Consider the following 24994-nt stretch of genomic DNA (forward strand, 5'->3'; position numbering starts at 1 on the left):
ATTAATCACATATTAACTAATGAAGCATAACCTTTGGTTGTGATGCCTTAATAATAAAAGGAGATAGGAGACAGACGATAGTCTCTACAAATTGATATCCAAATACCAACACACAAGTTAAAAATTGTCTACCAACTGTTCTAAGGGCTTGTCAATTGTGAAGTACTGTTCTTATATCACCAATATCAACACCACCACAAAATACATTTAGAGAGAATGAAGAGGAGAATGAACACACTTAGACTAACTGGTAGAACTTCTGGGGGAGGGTTTCTTATGTTTTTGTGTGTATATATAGATTTATGTTTTCCTGGATTCTTAAAAATTAAAATTTTTTATAAGCAAATTTCCTGCTTTTCAGGTAGGAAGCAAAGAAAGGGAGCCACAAAAGGGAGGAGGCAAATGTGAACACACATACCAAGATGGAAGGAAGACAAAGATGAGATGAACTCCAGGATTAGAGCAGCACCTATCAGACAAATCTAGATACATACTGCTTTCCCGGCCTCAGTCCCAAATGGTAAAGGTTCTTTCCAGGAATATCTAAAGTCACCATACATCCCACTTTGGCATTTCTGCCAGATATCTCTGCCATGAATACTGGCTTAGAAGATATAAGGCAATATTTCCTGGCTATAATTTAAACCTTTCTAAGGTTATTATAAAACAAAGGATCTATTATGGGTAACAATTTCCCCAATATCCACCACTCTTCTCTTGACCTTGATCCTTTTTATTTCCTTCATCATGCAACTCTTGCAGAAGTTTAAGGTGCTAAAAATCTCAAGAAGGGGAAATTCCTTCCATTGAAATTTTGCTGTTTCCCTCTTTCCCTATTTACCACCCTTTTCCTTTCTCGTTGTGGACCAACCATTACCAAGACAAAGTTTGCACAGATAAAGCAGTTAGTGCTTTCTGATATCAATAAAACAAACTAACAGATGGAAGTAATAAGTTCAGATGAAGCAAAAGACAGAAACAAATACTAAAAAAAATATGCAAAGCCACCATTTTCTTCTAACCTCCCAACATGGAGTGTTTTCTGCAGAAGATCCCAGCTTGGAAAGGAGAAAGTCTGTAGTAGCCATGATAACTGAAGACCAAACATAGCTCCCACCACCTTAAGTCATTTCCTTCTACTAGGCTATATACACGGAGTACTTAGAACAAACACCAATTAAAGATGGTTAAAGAAGCAACTGGTAGCCCTAAAAAGTCATTAATTACAGATCCTCTAGCCTGAACAAGGCCCTGGTTTTGTTAGTAATTGAAGTTGTCAGTGCAGAATGAAGTCTGCCTGACATCAATTAATTCATCACTCATCTCTCATTCAATCTAATTTCTCTCTCTGCCTCCCCCCCCCACCACACACACACACACACACACACACACACACACACACACACACACACACGCACACATTTACGAAAATGTAAGTGTGGAATGGAGCATAATTTATCATCATTAAAAGGTGGGGAAAGTATCTCTGAGAACTGCACTGCTAATTATCTCATTCTCACTGCTCTGAAACTTTTTTCATCCTTAATCTTGCACGGATGTCAGTAATAATGTTTTTGTGACTGTGATACCCTTTTAAAATTTAGTCACATATACATTTTCCCTTTTCCTTTTATTGGGCAAAATGGAACATTTCATGAAGGGCTCAGTAATTTTTTATAAGAGGAGCCAGTTCCCTCTGATCCTGACTGAAGAGGACACAACGGTGTAAAGGGTGATTGTGGTAGAGCTCTCTTTTCCTGGTGTCTCACCAGGCCACCTTCCTCTTAAGCTTCTGGTTAAATTAATGGGTTTTGACTGCAAATTGTTAATCTCTAAAGCAGGCTTAATAATGCCCACTGATTTAAATAATTAAAAAGAAAACAGTTAATTCTTTTGTTTTAAAGCAGAAAATTGTTGGTTAGTTTCTAATTCCTATGAAATTTTCTTGCCTTTAATTTGTCTCATATATTTTATGGGGAAGTTCTGAACACCACTGCAGTTTTTCTAACAGGGCTTATAGAGATGAACCAGCTCTAAACAGAGTTAACTGGCTGTGGAGGTTGGGGAAAAGGAAGGTACTCCTGGCTTTTTTTTCTTAAAAAAAAAAAAGAAAAAGAAAAAAAAAAAGAAAAAGAAAAACATTTCCTGACACTTGAATTTTGTGTACAACATTTTTGTGTACATTTTTTTTCTCCTAATGATGACTGACTATTGGGAGAAGCAGCACCAAAATATTTAGCAAAATAAGAGATAATTTTCCAACAGAAGCATTCTTTCATCCCTCCTGCATACTGCTCAGGAAAACAGACCGATAAAAATCTGAACAGACAATAAAATTCCATATGTTCTCACCTCCTTTCAACATACTTGACATAGATCAAATCTGCCAAGTGTACAAGTTTAGAAGGCATTTTCCTAAGGAACACAGATTCATTATATTGAAGCACTTTGCTTTTCTTCTTCAGAGAGAACTGCTATTTATTTATTTCTTTTTGGCCACAAAGCAAATTGGGACAGAGAGGGTGACTAAACCCTGGGAGAAGGTGGATACCAGTGAGCAGCCTCATTATTTGGGAAGATAGTTTCCATTACCTTAAACAGACCCCAAAGATTTTGGTGTTTTCGATAAAGGAAATATTTTCCAACTGCAATGATAACCTGTAAAAGAAAACTGGAATTTGGGTAAAATTTAAATAAAAAGATTATAAAACTGCAACCAGCTATGCTGAGAATATTATGTCTTACATTAGGTTATGGAAAGAACAGTTCTGAGAAACCTCTGCTCTGTTTTCTTTCGCATCAAGTGAGCCACACAGTTCTGTCTAGAACACCTAGTTACAATGTAACTTTACTACTACTACAGGGAAGACAGGACAGAGGCTCAGTTCTGATTACGTTCACTCCAAATACTGAAACCTGGATACTACTGTTATAATTTAGCCCATCAGGTTTTCACCAGTCTTCCAACCAAAGGATGTTACAACAGTACTGAGGCAAATACAGGAAGCTATCATAATTTCCCCTAACATGACATTAACAGTTACAGCTGTGGATTAACTCCATGGTGTGATTAATGCATGCATCATGCATGGTGAAACTAAACACAAAAAAGGCGGGGCATTCCTTCAACTTCTGTCAAAGATGTATGTAGGCTTAGCTTAAAAACAGATGGTACATGTCTGAACAAAGCAAGAAACATTGTGGGGTCAAAATCAAACCAGTTAAAAATAATACTAATGTCAATACCTTCTCTTTTGCCTTTCTATGAAAAAAGACATTTATGAAATAACAAATTGGTCAATTCCTGTGGCTCTACCCCCCTGGTCCCCACCCCAACAACCTGCTCTCATAACCTCCTACATAAATAAGAATTCATTCTAAATACGATTATTTTTCTTTAAAAGAATTGTTTGTTGGGTACCATGCTACTTTAATGCTGTCACTATGATAACCTGTGTCAGTCTTCTTGTGATGGTCAAGGCTTCTTCCTTAAGAACATCAGTGTCAAACTCTGAGAGGCAGCATTAAGGCATTGGAGAAATAAGGAACCTTCTTCTTGTGGAGCAGACATTTGTGATACATTCCTTGAGATACTGAACTGCAATCTCTTCCCTAGCCTCTTGAAGAAAAGGCTGGGGAAAAACAGGAGGTGCTGAAAAAAAAAAAAAAAAAAGAATTCCCAGCAGTCATACAATCAGTTGTCTGTATTTGTTTATGTGGGTTTTTGCTTTGTTTTGTTTTTTTTTGTTTTTTAACTAAAAGGTATGGAAGAGGAAAACAAAAGTAAAGGCTGAGCTGAATTCCAGGTACAGGTAGACGGAAGCTTTTCCCAATCTGTTTGGCACCTCGAGATCTGATGAGCTGTGGAGCTGTCTTTCTTATCTGTTAAGATAAGCGGCTGTTTAGGCAGTTACACGTCTGTTCTACCATTCCTTTTGATGTGCCTTCTGCTCCACCTATATTCCAGCTCCTTTCCCAGGTACTTCATTCACCGGTGCCTTGCCCTTGTGGGGTTGTAGATGTTATCACCCCTGCCTGTGCCACAACAGTTCCGCTGGGTTCCTCCAACCGAGGTCTTTTGACGTCTGGCTCCCCTGAGGAGGCTGCTGGGTCTTCTGGGCCCACTTCACACACCCGAGTAACCACTACAGGAGTGGAGGAGCTAGCCTGGGCTGCGAGAAGTTGCAGTGGATTTGTAAGGGCTGGGAATGGAAGAGACATAGACTTAATATGTAAAACTGACACCAACACTTGTTCTTCAGAACAAAGGTCAATCACCTATCTGGTAATTAAGTGACAGAGAAAAGAAGTTTACCACCACACTCAAAAATTATGATGGAAAAATCTACAACATATTCAACTTGAGGACATCTATGACAGCTGTACTGAGTAAAACACTCCACATTTTGCATTTACCACAGCAAAGATCACACAGCAGGAGAACTGAGAAGAATCTAAGGAATAAAGTGGAGGAAGAAAATGAATGCAAAGACTACTAAAATCTTACCGTAAGAAGTGCCAGTGATGCTGTTAGTAGGAACAGCATGCTTTCCATTTTGTGTCACTGCCCTAACTGGGAGCTGGTGTTGCCCAATGGTCACTGGTGTTGCTGGCTGAAGTATTGTAACTGTTTGTCCTGGAACTCCCTGAGCCATCTGACTGGCCACTGTCTGGATGACTCGGCTGGCAGTTGGAATTGTTGCGAATGCAATTGTAGGTTTATCTTCCAAAGCTACCAAAATTTAAAGAATATCATATTACAGACAAACTAACTAGAGGCATTTCTCCTAATTTTTATTTGACACCAACATATCAGAACTGATAAAAAAGAATAGTGTAATTGAATTTCAGGAACACAGATCCTATAGACTTAGGTTAATAATACGTTTTGTGGGCAGAGTTTCAGGGCACTCAATCCACTATTTGTTTAAGTCATGTTGACTGAAAATGGGAAAAGATTTAGAGTCCTTTTTAAGCAGAAAATTTTCAAATTTCAAGTGTACTGTCAGAAGGCCATGATATTCATTAAATGAAAAGTTCACGAATCCCCTATTAATTCCCAGTAAACTGAATGAGATATTTCCTATGGAGCACATAAGTTAGCCTCAAACAAATATACATGACTTTTTAAAAAACATCAAATAGCTGATTATTTCTATGTCTAAATAGTACCACCTTCATCACACAAATGAAAAAACCCCATAAGTTTTCTTCATCTGATTAACATAATCACTCAAATTTCAAATATCTATAATTTGATTTTAAAAACATAATATCGACAATGCTTTTATTTGCCTGAAGTGTTACAAAAGCAGTTACTCACAAAAATGCAATACTCCTATTGATAGTGCCACAAAAATACTGTGAAGAGATAAAGCAGAGCAATCAGAAGATAACAACTAAGAGATATTACTTAGTTTAAAAGAGCTGAGGCAATTTTTTTTTACAGTGACTTAAATTTTATGAGACATCCCACTAAGCTCATGAAAGTCAGAATTTCTAGAAAGGGAATGACCTCTTCATTAGAGGTCCTATTGCTACAACAAACTCATTTCCACAGGCGGATTCTTTTTATGTTAAAAACTTTATATTTCAATTTTAGAAAAGATCCAGATACTTAGTGCATGTAATCTTGAAGAAAAACTGCCAAGTATTCAAAGAAATCTGTTTTGTGACCTATTAAATAAAGAGCAGGATTTCTAATAAAAAAGTATAATTAATGCAAATATAGTTCATGGGTTACAGAAACGGTTTTAAGAAATCATCTTCTGCCACTGTACTTCTGCCACAACTCATCCATGCTTCCATTAGCTGTGCTCTTTGCCGTTCAGAAACCAGTTCTAATTCAGTTTATATTTTACAAAGGCCAAAGTTGTCTACATCAACATCTAATGAAATTACCAAATAGACAGGTTACCTCTTGGTTCACTGCCCAAGTCCAAAACTGTGCCTGCTGCTTCGTGGCTATTTCCTGCTGTGCCCTGACTGGTAAGTATGTATCCATTAGCTGAATTAGCAGATGTGGTCACAACCCTGACCATTGTAACAGTGGGAGCTTGCTGCACAACATGAATTGCATGACCAGAAGGCTGCTGTGAAGTCACGATTGAAGCTGGCATGTAAGCAACTGGTTTGGCCACGAGGTTAGATGGTCGGGGAGGAACAGCCATTATTACTGGCTGAGCACTAACAGGAGAACCTAAAGAGTATAAAAAGTGAGAAAGATAAAGTCTATAGATTACATGGTATTTAAAAAAAACCTCTCTCTGGTTCAAGAGTATTGAATTTAAAACAACATACCAACACATAAAAAACCAAAACAAAACAGATAATCCTTACCAGGTGCACTTTGTGAATACCGATACTCTGGAACAGAGGCTAATTTTGATCCAAAATCATGGTCATGTGGAATGGGTGAACCCTCCCGAGACAGGCACTCTGGAGTCTGTAGGCCACTAGAATGAGGGGACATTAGCCCCGGATGAGTAGGTGAAGCAGGAGCACTCCTTAAAAAAAAAACAAGAGAAGCATCATGTTATGTCAGTAAAAGTCCAAAGGGCTTAAATATAACGGTGGCAGGAAACTAAAAAAAACTCCAACAGCTATATCCTACACTCCAGCCCTTTGCTAAACCTTCTTGTGTTGCTCCCGCCTCCTAATATATATCCAACACAACCACTCTTGGCAGTGATGGCTTGCCAACTGACAACATAAACCAGTTTTAAAGCTCCATTAAATGAGAGAAGAGTTTCTTGTTTGTGACTTTGCAGTAAAAGCTACATTTCAAGAGCATCTACTCCCTGACTGAGAACACAAGCCAGCCTTCCAGGAACATGTCTTAGCATTCTGCAGTTAAGAATCCCACTTTCAGCTGGCCCCTATTCCATATATTAAATTATCTATATGCAAAAATTCACAGTTGAGAAAGCAAAATGAACAGCGGGGAGTACAACTTGTTTTACATACATAACAAACATATAACAAATGAACAAATGAAAAGTTCATTCGTCTTCATTAAGGCTCTATAAAACCTCCCACGCTTAGTAGCTTTATTGCTGGCATGTGATTTCTGGTCAAAGAACAGGGCTTATGGAGCAAAGTTGGACTTAATGACACCTTAATCAAGTTCTGTTACTGGAAACAGGAGCACTATCAAACTATTTCAATTAGGAGACGGAATGAGAGAAGGAGCAAGACAGGGAGAAAGAGAGACAAAGAAGGGGAAGGAGAAGGAGAGAAGGGGAAGTAGTAGAGCCCTTTTTAAGGGAATTGGGACACAATTGGGGGAGATGAGATGTAGGAGAAGCAGTGTCTAAAACAGGGCTGATGGGGGATGCAAAGAGAGTAGGTACTGAAATTTCCAGCCAATATTTAAAACATTACTATGAAAAATCACCCAGTCTTCTCAGCTAGACAACTTTAAGTCATCTTTAACTCTCCTCCCTCCTCCATTCCCACACACATATATCTCCTCTCTATTGATTCTTACTTTCAAATGACTCTGATTCGTTTCAATTACCTGACCAATCTTCTAACTAAGATTCTGGATTCCAATTTTTGTCAACTTAAAATTCATACTACATCCAGACTTGTCTTTCTAAAATACCAGTTCAACGAGGCCCTCCCTTATAGTCCTTATAGTTCTGACTTAAACTCCTCTGTTTAGCTTTCAAGGTTCTTCATAATCTAACCCCTTGCTATTTATCCAGTTTTATTTCCCAGAACTCCAAGATAAATTCTCTACTCTAGCCAAGCCAATGTCTTCACTACTGTCGCAATAAACAACAAACTAATTTCTATCCTTTATTCATGTTGTTAATACTTCTGGAACATTCTCTTTACTCATCATCCAAATCCTGGTCAAAGCCTAGTTCAAGATCTGCGGTTGCTTCCCCCAAACCTTCCTGAACTATTCAAATCCATACCAATTTCTTCTACTTCTAAACACCTGCTATTCCTGCAGTCAGTACTATGAAGCTTAGTATTTAATTGGTCTTTAACAATTAGAGATGCAATGTGTCTTGTTTCCTCAACTAGACTGTAGAACGTAAGCTCCCCGATAGCAAAGAACACCAAGTGTTCAATATATGTCTGTTGATTCATCAAATGACAACTTAAAAATGAAAAACAGTTTAAGAAACAGTGATTACTTTGATGAAAATTCTCTTCTCTATTTCTATTTTAAAAGAATCAGGTGTTCTAGAAAATAAGGGCTTTGTTGGAGCATTCCAAAGGTCAAAATCCATTTTGCAAGCTCCCACCCACACTAACGTAGCCAATAAATCTTTATTTTGGTTGTTATCATAAAAGGAATGGAATTCTCAATGACAAACCGTGACAAGGAAGTAAAATGTTCTAATTCAAATTTGTAACTTATACTAGAGACTAAATTTTAAACTATAAAAGTAACTTCTGCTTAAAGTTACAGATTTTAAAATATAAAGCTACTGCTATCAAAATTAGTGCCATTTTTATACTTTTATAAATCATCTAAACTAACAAGTATATTTTAAAGGATCATGGATCATCATGCTTTTAATGTTAATGGAACAGGAAGATCTTCCCTGTCCATTAATAGGCCTATGTGACCGCATGTGTTCAATCACAGCTCTGATACATCCTGAATCACATGAGGCCCATTGGGGGAGGAACTTGCCTAAGGAGGAGCTTGCTTAGGTGGAGGTTTGCTTGTAGGAAGGCTTTCACACCTTTTGGTACTAAACTAATTAGGTACTGAGTCACGAAGGCTGTGATGCCTTCTGACTGAGCCTATTAGCCAAAAGTGTATATTTATTTTGAGGTTGCTTTGCGGGCTTGCTCAGGAGAAGGACCTTTGACTCCCTGGACAGGTCTCTGTTTGTTAAGAGCTCCCCTGCCCCCAGATGTAAATGCTCCCTCCATCTGGTGGTGTAGTTGGACAGTTGGAGCCCTGTCTGCTGATCTTTGTGCTAATTTCTCTGCTTGTGTTTTCTCTACATTCAGGGTGCTGACCTTTCCCCTGAACTAGTGAATGTAATTAAAAGAAGACTGTTAACCCCTTTAAAAGCTATCTTTCTTTTAAAAGCAGATTGAAGAACCTGTGCTAGCTGACCATCCTGGATGTGCCAGGGTGCTTGCTGTTACAAAGCTCAAGTAGCATCAATCAATTTGCCTTTTAAACATTATAGAAATTCATTAGTTTCTGAATCATATTCTTAAAAGATCTGGGTGCTTCTGAGAGCAAAAAATAGCAAGACTCTTCTCTCTATTTAAAGTGAAATTTCTTTTTCCTAATAGCTTCAGAACAAGAAACCCAAAAAGTGGGACAGAGTGACATTTACCTTGATGATAAGGGCCCAAAAGGTGTTCGGAAACAGGAAACTCCTCTCTGTCTCCGTTTCCGGAATGCCTGTTCTACTAGCTTGGCTTCTGACGCTGGGTCAATTCGCCAAAAGGAGCCCTTTCCAGGCTCCTCTTGAGAACGTGGGACTTTAATAAAGTAACGGTTCAAGGAAAGGTTGTGTCGAATAGAATTCTGCAGGGAGAGAAATGGTGGATCCACCAATTACTGACCAACCTGGAAACAGCTTAAACAACACCAAGAGATTACAGGGATATTGTTGTAAACAGAGAGTCACAAAATATGGAAAATAATCTGAACGATTAATTAAATAACTATAGAAAAATGACCATGAAAAATGTATTAAATTGGTGGCTGACAAGGTGTGTTTTCTTTTATCATAGTTTTGGGGGAAAGCAAAAAGAACTTGTAAAAAACACCATTATTTTTCTACTTGTATTTTATGACACAGAACAGTTATTCCTCATTATATAAACAACAAAAAAGAACTAAATGTCATAATGACTATCTGTAGTCCAAGAGCAAGTCAGTTGACAGAGCTAAGATTAGTGGTTGCCTTTCTAGCCCCAACCTATTTTTCCAGCCTTATCTCCCATTACTCCCCTTTACACACCTTATGCTCCAGTCTAACTGGACTCCTGGGAGATCTTGGCCAAATCATTTCTACTTGATGGACCACAGTGTCTTTGTCTAATGGAAAGAGGCCTAGATCTGAAGTCAGGAGAGACTTGGGTCTAAATCCTACTTCCCACGCTTACCAGCAGTTATGGAAGCATGAAGTCATTTAATGTCACTAATCCTCAGTTTCCACATTAATAATAACTGCAAACACCTATCTGCAGGTTTGATGGGAAGAGATTTACACACATACACATACATATGCATGACATATATCACCTCTTTAAAGCTTTCTTCGAATCTTTTGGGCCATTTTTTGATACCATAGTACTTCGGATACATTTCTCTTGGGGCACTTTTAAAAAAGCTTATGTTAGAATCATTTGGGAACTTGTCACTTCCCCTTGAGGCCAAAGACCCGACCAGGGAAAAATCAATTTATATTTATTTTTAGATCTTGGCAGTGCTTAACACATTGCCTTGTACTACGTAGGTACTTAAAATATGTACATTCAGTTATTCAAGTTTATTCAATTTATTCAAACTAAGAAGGCTAAAACAAACAGGTGTTCAGACCTACGAGGCACATCTATAAAAGTGTGAACAACTGATCAATGACGAGAGCCACCGTTTTATACAATGGAAAGGCCAGAGGGAAAAGGCTCGACAAAGATCATACTAGATTCATAACAAAATATCCTTCACACTTCAGGAAATGCCTTTCATGAACCCCCAAAAAGGTTGCCTTCTGATCACAGTTCTTCCCTTCTGACCTTCAAGGAAAATTTTCTGAAGAATTTCAGAGAAATGGCAGAATTATCCAACTCACCTGCCAGCCCTTGTCAGCAGTCCTGTAGTAAGGGTAATGCTTGGTAATATGGGCATAGATGCCGCTTAGTGTTAACTGTCTGTCCTGGGCTGAGGAAATAGCCTGAACTATGAGCTGAGCATAAGAATATGGTGGTTTTGATTCATCCTGAGGAGAAGAGAACAGAAGGGGGGTCTGAGAGAAAACAAAATTCACATGTCATCACTAGAAAGAGCAGGAATTATCTCGACTTGTTAAATGAGGCTCCAAATAATTCATGTTCTAAGATTACAGAAAACTGAAAAGTATCTACAGTTTAAACTTATCTCCATTTCTTTCCAAATCCGCTTCACTCACACACTTTCATGAAAGTAAGAATGATCATTCCTGCTTCAGGTGGAGGCTGAAAGTTACCACAAACACATGATTTTGAACTTCTTTCTTTACATCCTCCACAAAGAGATATAAAACTGCATTACACAGTAGAAGAAAATGAAATCCATAAAGACAAATTAGGGTATGGTGATTTTACATGGGGATAGATTGCAATTCTGCTCAAAATTTCTAACACAAGACCCTTTGAAGCAGCTTTGTTGGTGATGAGTATGGAAAGGTTGTTAACCTTTTTAGTGTCATTGACTCCTCTGATAGTCCAGTGAAGCCTATGAACCTTCTCAGAATAGTATTTTTAAATAAAATATACAGAATACATAAATAAAATACATAGAATTACAAAGGGAACCAATTATATTGAAATACAGTTCAAAAATACTTTAAAAAGCAAATTAACTGACCCCAGATTAAGAACTCCTGAAACCAAATATCATTCATGTATACCTGATATCAAAGGACATTACCTAATAATATACCTAAGTATATTATTCTGTACTTCATATGAATACAATGCCAATTGTGATATTAACCAGAAATAGCTTATTTACATGGTATGCTGTGAGACTATTCTCAGGAAATATCTTTATATCTCAACAAACCTTTGGGCTGTCCCCTCCGGATGTGTCTGCCTGCTGCTCTGATGCTGCCTTTGCTGCAAATTCTGCAGCCAGCTGCAGGTCCGAGGTGACATTCTGAACAAATCGATATCCTGAGGATCCAGCACCACGAGGACTGGCTGGGCAGGAGTTGGGAACACTGGACAAAGAAAAAGACACAACATAATTTGCTGCCATTAAAAAAAGGTGGGTTTTAGGGGGCAGCTAGGTGGCGCAGTGAGTAGAGCATTGGCCTTGGAGTCAGGTTGACCTGAGTTCAAATCCTGCCTCAGACACTTGACACACTTATTAGGTGTGTGACCTTAGGCAAGTCACTTAACCCCAATTGCCCTGCCATCCCCCCTCAAAAAAAAGGTGGGACAATAAATAAAATTAATAGGAAAAGGCCCCTTTTATTCCATGTATTTTATTAAGCTTTATAACCCCTTTTAATGCTATAAAGTATAAACTAAAATACAAGGGAATCACAATGTATAGATGGCTGAACTGATAATATTTTAGTAACTATCTCCCTCACTGGACAGCAGTTTCATCATCTGAGAGACTGATACTGCCATAGTATGGTGGAAACTCCATACGCATACACATGGGAATAGATGCCCATACTCATTCTTTTGCACTGTGTTTTTACATATCCTCATCTGATCACCTGCATTCCTTGTTGGTTTTGGCAGAAGGAACCTGAAGTATGAGGATGCTATAGTACTTTCTCTCATGCTTAAGGAAAACACAGAATTCCAGTATCCTCAGAAACCATACAAAGCACCAAGTTCCCCCTATAGCATTATCATGTGGCCAACCAACCTTCAGTGATGCCAAATTCCTTCAATTGCAAAGCAGTCTATTCCATTTTCAGGAAGATGTAATGGCGCAGAAGTTCTTCCTCATACTGAGCAAAAAACAGCATTTGTTTCCAATAACGTCTACCCATTGGTCTTGGTTCTGCCCTCTTCAAGCCATATAGAGGAAGTCTTAATCCTTCTTCTACCAAACCTTCAAACACTTGAAGTCAGCTGTTGTATATACCCCCTCCCTCCTGTGTCTTCCCTTTTCAAGGCTAAACCTAAGTATCCTTCCTCAAATGACAGAAAGATTGAGTTTTTATCACCATGATCCTACTCAATGTCTCTCCTAAGATGTAGCAAACGGTGTTGATCAAGTACACTGTTATTAATAGCAACCCATTTTATAGGAATACAAGTCATTCCCCAATTGATAAATGGTCAAAGGATAAGAACAGGCAGTTTTCTGAGGAAGAAATTAAAGATATCTATAGGCATATGAAAAAAATACTCTAAATCACTACTGCAAATCAAAACAGCTCTAAGGTACCACATCTCTCCTGTCAGATTGGCCAACATGACAAAACAGGAAAATCATAAATGTTGGAGAGGATGTGGGAAAATTGGAACGCTGCTACATCGTTGGTGGAGTTGTGAACTGATCCAGCCATTCTGGAGAGCAATTTGGAACTATAGCCCAAAGAGCTATAAAAATGTGCATACCCTTTGACCCAGCCATACCACTTCTAGGGCTGTATCCCAAAGAGATCACAGAAGTGGGAAATGGACCCCAATGTACAAAAATATTTACAGCATCTCTTTTTGTGGTGGAAAAGAATTGGAAATCAAGGGGATGCCCATCAATTGGGGAATGGCTAAATAAGTTGTGGTATATGAATGTAATGGAATACTACTGTGCTATAAGAAATGGGGAACAGACAGACTTCATAATAACCTGGAAAGACTTACATGATCTGATGCTGAATGAGGGGAGCAGAACCAGGAGAACATTATACATGATTACAGATACACAGTCTTTTTAAGGACTAACCTTGATAGACTTGGCTCTTCTCAGCAGTACAAGGTTCAAAGGAAGTTTCAAAAGACTCATGATGGAAAAAGCTATACACATCCAGAGAAAGAATTACTGAGTCTGAATGCAGACAGAGGCAAACTATTTGTTCTCTCTCCCTCCTTTTTTTGGTTTTGTTTCTTCGTTCTCATGACTCATTCCATTGGTTATAATTCTTCTTTACAACTTGACTATTTTATAAATAAGTCTAATGCGAAGGTATATGTAGAACCTATATCAGATTACATGCTGTCTTGGGGAGGAAGTGGAGAGGAGAGGAAGGGGAAGAAAATTTGGAACTTAAAAACTTGTGGAACTGAGTGTTGTAAACCAAAAGTAAAAAATAAATTTAAAAAATAATGACCCCTTTTAAAGTCCAATTTGAATATGCCTTAGAATTTTACATCAGCAATTTTCACAAACCTGTCAATAAACCATCTGCTTTGTAAAAAGAAAAAACACTTTAAGCCAAACTTACTGACAAAATGACTGTATCTGACAACATTCTGCTCCTTAAAGTCCCTCATTTCTCTATTAAGTGTGTTTCATTAACTGTTCTTCAGGACCTTCTCTCCAAGTCACTTCAAGTAGTCTCATTTCAGCTGTCTTTTAGTGTTGTTTTTTTGCTTATATTATTGTAACCACTGTGTAGATTGTCCTTCTGGTTCAACTGATTTCACTCTGTATCAGTTCATACCTGTCTTCTCACATTTCTCTAAATTCCTTATGCTCATGATTTCTCACAGCACAGTAGCATTCCATTATATCCACATGCCAAAATGTGTTTAACCATTTCTCATTTGATGGTGACTCACTTGTTTCTGGCATTTTTTTTAGTACCTCAAAAAGGGCTTCTATTAATATTCTGTCATATATGGGGCTTTTCAGTTCCTGACCTTCACAGTGGAAGTATATTAGTGAGAATTTTGTTAAGTCAAGCATATGAGAAATTTAGTGACTTGTTTCACATAATTCAAAATCACCACCCCTTTTTTCTAGGCACTATTATCTAATTAATGCAACCCAAGAGCCTCCACATCAAACTTCTGGCTCATATTGAGCTCGCCATATAAACTTGAGTTTGTTCTAAAATGGGTCCCTTAATATGGGCAATATAGTAACATTGATAGGTGAAGGACCTCAAGTTCCACATCAGCATTTTTGTTGTGGAAGAGATTTCCTTTTAGTGATCCACAAGATGGCACTATAAGAATAGGAAAGCTATAAGGACTATGCATGTAAAATGACAATCACTAAGGAACTGAACATTTGTTAGACCAACCAGAACCACTGTACACATGGTGGATTGAAATAAATCAGCAAAACTAGTCTGTGATGATAACACATCCTGACTCTAAAGAGACAAAGTTACTCAAGAAGGAACTGATGCAACTGTCCTTTAGTTAGTTTTCCCTCTGTGGAGCCTAACAATTCGGGAACTCCCATATTTACAGACTTCTTACTCCTTATAGTCTCTCCCCTCGTCATAGTGCAACAAAATTTTTAGATTCATAGGATGCTAGAACTGGAAGAGATTCAAACCTAATTGGTTTTTGATCAACCACGCCCAAGAATGGGATGGTGGGTCTTATCCCACGTTTCCTTATAACAACCAATCATGGGGCTTGTTTGCAACACAACACTGCCCAACTGACACTCTGCCCCTCCTCCTTTCCTCCACTGCATGGCTGCAACAGGCCCTGGCCTCTGATCTCAAGAGCAACGACCAGCAAGAATTTTCCTCCCCTTACCTCTTTTTATTTTGGTGAGGCAGAATGAATTGCACAGGATTAGAAGGCATAGAGAGGATGTAATTTACATCATAAATGTTATTACATTATCTTTCCATGAAAACTCACCCCTCCTCGGGGCTTCTCGATTTCTATCAGCGTACCACCATCTTTCTGGTCATGCAGGGTCTTACCCTCAGCTCCTCTAATTCTCCCTCACTCTATATACCAAATTAGTTGTGAAATCTTGTTTCTTACTCTGCAACATCATCTCTCTTCACTCACACAGCCACCACTGTAGAGTTTCAGGCCTACATCACCTCTCACCAGGACAACTGCAATGACTTCCTCCCTAGGAATATGTACCACACAGCTGCCAAAGTGATTTTCCTAAAGCTCAGGTCTTACCAACCCATCCCCAACTCCCAACTTAATAAACTCCAATGTGACTTCCTATTACTTATAGGATCAAATAAAAATTCCTGTTTGGCATTTAAAACCTTTCACCTTATCCCAACTTAACTTTCCAGTCTTGTTATACATTATTCCCTTCTTGTATTCTGCAGTCCAACCAAACTGGTCTTTTTACTGTTCCCCACAATCATACAAAAATACCACTAAATATCCAAATATGACTGCAAAATAAGGGTTATACCACTCATTAAATGGAACCACATAAAGAGGAATAATAGATTTATATTAAAAAAACTTTCTGCTGAGGTGAAATGAGATAATTCACTTTTGTTTGCTGTTTTTGTATTATGTATGGTAAATATCTATACACAGAGAAATACTGAAAAGGTGATATGTTTGCCTGAGGATCATGAGGACTCCCTATTTATGTTGAGTAGCTTTCAACAAAAAGATATCTTAAAGGAAATTCACCTTTATCTAGCTGTCTTGATCAAAATGACTGAATAATTAATTGCTATTATACAATTCATGTCTGTCCTATTCCTCAGGATATACACAGGGATTTGGAAAATACTGAAAGTATATATATTCAATCACTCTGCTCTTAAGAGTAAAACAGAAATTTTTATACCATCGACAAATAAAATTTAAAGATTTAAAATATTGTTTATTTCATCTATCTCAACGTTTAAACATTTTTTGTGTTACAAATAATTTATTATTACAACAGTACACTATTTACAAATAAACGAATACACAAGTTGGGGATTTATGCTCAATTTTTTTTTTTTTTAGTGATAGGGTGAAAGATCAAAGAAGACTGGAGACAGTCTTTTCCATTTATTTTTGGAGGGGGAAGGGCAGGGCAATTGGGGTTAAGTGACTTGCCCAAGGTCACACAGCTAGTGTGTCAAGTGTCTGAGGCCGGATTTGAACTCAGGTCCTCCTGACTCCAGGGCCAGTGCTCTACTCACTGGGCAACCTAGCTGCCCCTAGTCTACCCTTTTCTTCCCACTCTTTCACCCTCACTCCTCATTTACAGAAAAAGAAAACTAAGACCTAGAGAAAAGAGGTGATTTGCCCAGCATCACAGAACTAGTCAGTGACAAGGCCAGAACTAGAACCTAAGTTCAGTGTTCTTTCTGCTACATTATTATGACAATTAGGAAAAAACTAACATGTAAGATGAAGATACGTAGGATTTCTTAGGTTGCTCTAATTCTGAGCGCAGCAACCCCTTTCTTTAATACATAGTCAGGCTAATAACAAAAGTATAGACTTATAGAAAGCATCTATTTTGATTACATGCTCTTCTGTTTTGTTTCCTCTATAATATAAATCTATTGGTTTATTTTCTATAATTGAGATAGACACCAGTTATTGACTTAGTGTGTTTAGATTTTGAAATTTGTTTTGACTGTAAAATATTCTAAAAATAACATTCTCCATACACAGGGTGCACAAAAACGAAAAGGGAAAATATTGATAATGGAGATAATCACTAAGTGATTTGTAAGGGAAAAAAAACACTGGTGGAGAATAAAAGGATGACAACTAATTCATTAATGAGATGAGTTCAACTTTAGAGCTGAACGTTATCTCTGTCTGGAATTTGTGAATGGGAGCCAATTATGTAACTATTTCAAAAGCACTTGTTCACTTCACCAAAATTTGGTTGAGGCATCAAATCTGAGAATATAGAAACTTCCACTCATTAAGAGAATACAGGTTGCTATGAGTAAGAAACCACAGAATAAATGTCACCTTTTCTGGACTTATTCAAGAATCTAAAAGTTAGAAAGAAATTGGGGAGGGTGGAAGAGAAAGAAAAGGGTCGTAGAGACAGAGAAGACCTAGGGACTGTCTAAGTAGCATATTCCAATTAGTTATTTTTTTAAGTTGATTTGATTTGTTTTCTAAATGCTCCCATTAAATTCAACTACACAAGAATTTTATTTATGGAACAAAAGTAGAGGGCTTTCTAAAAAACAGAAACAGCCTTACACAGCATTCATTATTAAAAGGGTCCCTGTCCTCTAATCAGAGTTAACACCTCATTTTCCATACTTCCTGACAACACCACAACTGAGGCACTCAACACAAATTGCAACACAAATCAAGGCTAAATGGGATGGGAATCAGGCAGAAAAGAGCAGAAGCTTATCTCAGAAAACCTAAGGAGGGGAAAGTAGGAGGATACTTAAAAAAAAAAAAATCCAGTGTAGTTATGAAGCTTTATAAAAGAAGCATACTTTGTCCTGTCCTAGATAATGACAATTTACTAGAGATAAGCAACAGGGTCCATGCTGCTTCTTTCCAGACAGTCATTTTATAAAAGGTCATAGTGGATTTATGTCTAAACTCTGGAAGGCAAAACTCAAAGAAAAGCTCATAGCTCCCTACAGTATGATTTCAGATAGAAATAAAAACCAAAGCTCAGCAAAACTTGACTAGGGAAAAGGAAAAGAAGAAACAGCATTCTCTTTACAACTTTTTATAGTACTAAACTACTGAGTCTGATTTGTGCTGACAAATTCATTTGGGAATAAAATCAGACTACACTGTAGTTAAAGCTAAGGACATAATATAACACTGCAGTTTATCGACTTGCTGGAATTCTAACAGTTTTTTCAATAGTGATTGGTTAAGGGAGAATGTCTATTTGCTCACACAGCTTTTTTGGTCTTCAAAAGCTAGTGCCTCAATACTTTTCATTCAGTTACACTTTAGAAAGTTCAGGACAGACAACAGAACTGTAACTGACAACCAAGTTTAATCGGCTAACCCTTATATTAAAACCACCCAAATGGGATTTTTTTTTTTTACAAGGCACCACATATCTTCAGAACAAATTTGGGTATAATAAATCCTTGTTGGTCTAAAAAAAGACATCCAAGTGTTTCCAGGCAGAGGATGCTGTCCTAGTAAAACTGGCATGATTTTTATCCTTTGGGAAAACACAGAGGAACCATAGGCAGTAGTTTTGAAAAGCTGAGAAGTCTGAAGCATCTGATGTTGGAGTTTTATTCTGTCTCAGTTAAAAAATTTACTGAAGGTTTTAGGAATTTAAAAAAAAAAAAATATATATATAGAGAGAGAGAGAGAGAGAGAGAGAGAGAGAGAGAGAGAGAGTGTGTGTGTGTGTGTGTGTGTGTGTGTGTGTGTGTGTGTGTACGCCTAGGGGAGAGAAACGTCAGAATACCCTGGTAGTAGAGAGAGCACCAGGAACCCTAGGTTGGAGTTGGGGATCCAAATTCTATACCCACCTTTGCCACTTACATGTCACTTCTGGGACCATGAGTTTGATCAGAATGAAAATTTACCATCAGTTACGGAAATTCAATAGATTAAACAGGGTGCAGCACCATTGATCCATTCCAACTTCCTAGATTTGTGGAGGGAAAGTTGTCTTCTGGGACTGAGGGACATATAATTAATGACTACATAGGAATAGAGATTGAACCTGTGATTTCACTGGTTTAGAGAATTCTAACACAAGGAAAATCCCTCTACCAATGTAGTCCAGCAACTTCTCTGCAACTCACAGTTTAGATTATCATGAACCCCTTCCCAGAATAATTTTTAAATGCATAAACATATAGAATTATAAAGGAAACAAATTTTATTAAAATAGTTACCAAAATATATTAAAAACAAAACAAAACCAAGTTCACAGGTTAAGAACCCCTATCTTAGAGAGGCTGTGACTTGTCTAGGGTGACAAGGCCAGTCTGTCTCAGAGTTAGGACGATTCCAGGTCTGCAAGGCTTTTAAGGCCAGCTTTCCACACTACAATGACTCTCATAGATATGTATGAAAGATTTTTGGTTCTAACTAAGGTCACACAAAAAAGGGCAGAAATATGTTAGTCATGGATTTCCTTTTTTCTTGGGGGAAAAAAACCAGGTTCTTAATCCTAGCTACACCAATATCAATGTGACAAAACAAGTGAGTTACTTCATGTCCCTGGGCCTCAGTTTCCTCCTCTGAAGATGAGGGTGTGGGGCTGGATGGTCCTTTTCACCCCTTTTTCTAACTTTCTATTATTTTAATAAAAGTTAAATGGATAGATTTCTCGGACTCACTTAAATATTGGTGCCCTCGTACAACCTTGACATAAGTGAAAGATCTAATTTTACACAGAAAAATATTCTTTTTTGAAGGATTTGCTAGTTGTTGAGTTTTTTTTTTTAATTGGCAAAGAAATGGTGAGTAGACTTGCTAAGATATGCTCTAGTTATTCTGAGAAGCCGCCAGGCACTAAGAACTAATGCCTACATAATAATAGATAGGTAGAATGCATGTGTATATTTACATAGATAACACACACACACACATACACACACACTCTCTCTCTCTCTCTCTCTCTCTTGCTCGCTCGCTCGCTCTCTCTCTGTCTCTCTCTCTCTCTCTTTCTCAAGTGAGGAAAAAAAAAGCCTTAGTCCCCTGAGGAAGGCCACATGTGGCCTTCTAGGTCCTTGGGTGCAGTCTTTTGACTGAATCCAACTTTTACAGAACAAATCCTTTTTTGACTTCCAGGCTAGTATATTTTGCTCTATAATCTATATTTTCACCAGACTTTCCTATACTTAGGAACTTAAGTAGCTTAAAGGATAGTACGAAAGTTGTGATTTGTTAAAACTTTTTTTTAAATTAAATTCCAACTTGCCAGTAGCTTGGTTCAGTTTCTTCCTTTGATATTTTGGACAGCTGGTCAAAATGTAGTAAGATTTAAATCCCACTGAAGAAAACATCATAGCAGAGTTCCATCTTTTTTGATTCTCATTATATGTCAATGCCATTCAAGGCTTCAAGTGCAAAGACCTTATATAAGGCTAGATCTATATCTATGATCCTAAAGGTCTTCATGTAGGCTAAAAAAATTGCACAAATACTGTTCGGAAAGATACTCGTAGGCACAGTTCTTATGAAAATATATTGTGCATAATAGGTATTTAATAAATGTTTGAATTGAGTTGAAAAGTCGTAGGGCTTTTATTGTAGTTAAAAAGTTCAATATGAGCCAGCAATATGACACAGGCAGCCAAAAAAGTTAATGTCCTTACTGTGTGCATCAGGGCCCAGAATGAGAAAGATTATACCCTCTCAGTACTCCACCCCCATAAACTCATATCTGAAGTACTTTGTTCAGTTATAGGCCCCATATTTTAGGAAGGATATTAACAAGCCCGAGAAGGACCAGGATGGATAAAGGGCTTTGAAACCCTGGATTTATATGTATGTGTTTTGAAGGAACTGGAGATGCTTATCCTAGAGTAAGGAAGACTTCTTGGGGAAGATGATGGCTGTCTTAAAGTATTTAATTGGCTGCCATAGAAGAGGATTTAGATTTGTTTTATTTATGCTAGAGGACACCTCCAGGAGCAGTGCAAGACAATTATAAAAAATACATATTTCAGCTTAATATAAAGAAAACTTAGCTGTTCCAGAATTGGTTGGACTACGCTTAAGGAAATAATGGGTATCTCCGCACTCAAGGTCTTTAAATATAAGTTGGATAACCACTTGTCAAAGATGCTGTAGAGAATTTTCCTCCAGAGGTAGAGGTTAGATTAGATGACAACTTAGGTCTTTTCCAATTCAAAGATTCTTCCATTTCTATGATTTTTAACCATTATGTAACTATTTTTTTTTTTGGAGGGGAGAAGGCAGGGGTTAAGTGACTTGCCCAAGGTCACACAGCTAGTAAGTGTCAAGTGTCTCAGGCCAAATTTGAACTCAGGCCCCCCTGATGCCAGGGCCGGTACTCTACTCCCTGTGCCACTTCGCTGTCCTCCATTATGTAACTATTAAGGAACTCCGTAAGACTATGCTGTTATTCCACTTAATATGGCCTGCTTCTTGTTTCCTATTTATTAGGGGACTGGTAGAAATCCATTTCAGTCTATCTTCTAAGAATTGTATTGGGGTAGGAAAAGAACTGTAATCTATCTTATTTATTAAAATTAATCAGTAAATCATTGGGCAGATAGTTTTTCTACCTTTGAGATTGAAGGGTGCTAGAGGATAAAGTTTAGTCATGTACCCAGACACAGCCAGTCATCCCATCCTGTGGTTAGTGTTCCTATAAAAAGTTGGCTGAGTTAGCAATGCAGCTTTTGGAGAACTGGAAGAAATACACTATGTTCCTGGTAAGAGCCATTGGGGCAAAAATTTGTAAAATAGCTAATCCAAAATCCTGTTTTAGTGACCCTATCCCTCTTAGTGGAACACAGGGGAATTTGACAAAAGAGGGCTTTAATTAAGGATACAAAAGGTAAAGAGGACTGTAGGTAAATTGATTATAGTGTATTCAGTGCCTGTATATTTATAATCTGTGGAAACTTGTTTAGCAGGCCTTTTATTCTTTCATTACAAATAGGAAAAGCTGAAAGAACACTTTTTAATAGTTTCCTGGGCTGTCTTACAGTTTCCATTTTCAGTTCCCATCCTATCCAAAACACGCTGTCTTTAAAAACAAACGGAATCCCTGAACTATGAGTTTTATCTCTATGTCTACCTATCTATGTCTATATTTGTATGTAACTAAAAAAAAGAGAACTAGCATAAGAAGGCACTGTTAGAGAAGCCGATTGTGTCAAACTGGAGTACTCAGAGGCTGCTTCAGGTTGGACTTTTCAGTGTTTGGACACGAAGTGGTGTGTACTTTAACCCAAGCTTCTGTTCACTCATTTGAAGGCTTTTGTACTCTTTTTAGTATCTAGAGTTAAGATGTTAGTCAGACAGAAGGCTAATACCAAACCATCTTAAGTTGGGGAGAAGGGTAAGGAGAGAGGTATATAGCTATTTGTGTGGTCCTGAACAAGTCACTGGAGTTTTCTCATCTATAAAATGAGGGGTTGAACTTCATGATCTTTAAGGTTCCTTCCATCTACTTGAGTTACTGCTAATGAAAACTCTTTTCTTGAGTAAGCTGGTTAAAATTAGTTATTTTTGTTTTTTTTTTCCCCTTTCCTTAGCAACTCGGGTTGGGGTCTGAAGCCTTGTGTCTTTAAGTACAGCTTAAGTTCTTTGTTACAGTTGAGACACAGAAATGATATACTTTTTTTTTTTGTTCAAACTGTTCAATTCATACCAATAACCATTAAGAGAATGATAGTATTGGGAATGACATTGGCATAATTCTTTGTAATCAAAACACCAGGTGTGGACCCAGTGAGAGCCACACAAAATGGTGGCTCAGTGGTGACTGGGTTTTAAACTTTTGGTATTATGGTCAGAATTTAATGTCACCACCATTACACAATCTTGTGGCTGTTAGGGCTTAATAATATCACAAACAATATGTTAATATTAACAACCATAATAAGTAACAGGAAATTATACAAAAGTTTTCTTCAGTAGGATTATAGGTCTTTGCAATATGGTATTTGATGTGACAATCAAATCTCTAAGGAGATTTGTTCCCTGAAGTTTGGATTCAAAGGGCTGCAATTGAGGACCTAGAGGGCCACATGTGGCCTCGAGGCTGCAAGTTCCCCACCCCTGTTAGCTTCTTCTTGCTTCCTGAGTTTTCTGATTGCAAAATCTTAAGATCTCTATCCCACAGTCATGTGGCCGAGTGCTGTCACATGCCTAAACAAATGCAACACAACACACCTGTTAATGGAGGCAATCCCCACTTACAGGAAGATATAAGCTAAAAACACCAAACAGAAACCTTTAAGAACAGCTTACTGATATTAACATAACATTGAACAATAGTTAACATCCAAGCCTAATGTTATTCCTTTTAAAATCTAGAAAATATTAGTCATTAATTATGACACTTCCAATAAAAACATGAATATTTTGATTTTCTAAACCAAAGGATTAAACTAAATTTCTTTATGTCGTAAGCAGTCGTCTTCTTTGAGATTTACGGCAAAGGAATCTCTGGAGAAACTGAAACAAAAGTGGAAGAGACCAGCACAGAAACTAATTTATTTTATATTTATATCAGGGAGAAGGCCCCAGGTGTTTTTGTAGTTGCCTTTTACTTTCTAGAATCATTCAGATGGGGAGAGAGGGCAGTCAGCCTAGGAGGTCCAAAGATTTGGGAGATCAGTTCTGCAACTGATGAAATACAGGGTTTTGTTTTGGTTTTTGGTTTTTTTTTTTGGAGAGGAAGGGGGGGGGGTAAATGAGTAAAAATGATCCCTGAACCTAAGTACTATGCTGTTTCTCAAAATAATTTTCAGGACGTAGGAAAAGAATATATCCTAAGGGTCTAATGTAGATTCAGAACCCAGCAACCTTTATTCAAAGGCATAAATTTTCATAGGCAAAAGTATTACTATGAAGACCGTCAGTGTTTCAAAGTAATAAAGCCTGAATCTGGCAAGGCATTTGAATAACATCTCCAAAAGTCTGGTGTCACTGTGCCTCAAATAACTTATTTTGCAATATTCATGTTCAGATCTGGAAGTAAATGACTTCCTTGTATACAATTTAATGTTAGCAGTCGCCCTTTTCCAGACTTGATTTTTTTTTTCCACACTGGAATCACCAAGAGAAACTTTTGTATAAAGAGTTACATAATTCTAAAGCACTGATCTTTTTCTTCGTGTGCAATGTTTTTAAGTGTTCCTTTAGTGGATTGTAACTAGAAGACTGGGTTTTCTGAAATCCTATCTCGGAAAGACACATACAAATGAGCTTCTAACTTGGTAAAATCCTGGAAATGATTAACTAATTTACCTTCTCACACACAAAAAAGCCACCCTTCTTTAAAAATGGAGAAACAGATTTATGAAGTAGTACTGCAGAGCAACAAACAGTTCATATTTTAACCTCAGTTCATTCAGGGGAAGGGGGGTGGGGCGGGGCACAAAGTGGGGGAGGGGAACCCAGGAGTTTGCCAGGTAAACCTATAGGGAAGCAAACTACAGAGTAAACAGAAGGCTCGGGGAGGGTCAGTAGGGAAGGACTGGAACAGTTTATTTTGAAGTGTACCTAGGTTACAGTGTTCCAGCAGGTAACAGCCTGTCTCTAAAGTTTGGACAAGGAGAGGGAGCGGTGAGCGGGAAGGAGGAGTCAGAGGAAACCGGCTCCAAAAAGGAAACTAAACCATACTGAGAGGTTCACTCCGCCACAATTTTCCAGCAGCCAATCAGAGAAGAGGGAAGCCAACATACACCAAATTAGGAAAGTAAACACTGGGGGGAGGAGGAGCGGATCCCGGGCAACGCGCGGCGCCGAGGCCGGGCGGAGGAGGCCG

General features: G+C 37.9%; 1 protein-coding gene across 1 annotated transcript in view; it reads right to left on the bottom strand.

Moving 5' to 3' along the window:
- Positions 1–1397: 1397 nt before the first annotated feature.
- FOXK1 (forkhead box K1) overlaps positions 1398–24994 on the bottom strand; it is a 119120-nt gene continuing 95523 nt past the window's right edge. The window contains exons 3-9 of the mRNA XM_036741245.1: positions 11759–11915; positions 10788–10934; positions 9321–9514; positions 6340–6506; positions 5918–6199; positions 4508–4732; positions 1398–4202 (exon numbers count right to left, since the gene is read on the bottom strand). Coding sequence (XP_036597140.1) covers positions 3985–4202; positions 4508–4732; positions 5918–6199; positions 6340–6506; positions 9321–9514; positions 10788–10934; positions 11759–11915 — 1390 coding nt within the window. The 3' untranslated portion in view covers positions 1398–3984. The remainder of the gene's footprint in view (positions 4203–4507; positions 4733–5917; positions 6200–6339; positions 6507–9320; positions 9515–10787; positions 10935–11758; positions 11916–24994) is intronic.

Source organism: Trichosurus vulpecula, chromosome 1 (assembly GCF_011100635.1).
Source record: "Trichosurus vulpecula isolate mTriVul1 chromosome 1, mTriVul1.pri, whole genome shotgun sequence".
Lineage (NCBI taxonomy): Eukaryota > Metazoa > Chordata > Mammalia > Diprotodontia > Phalangeridae > Trichosurus > Trichosurus vulpecula.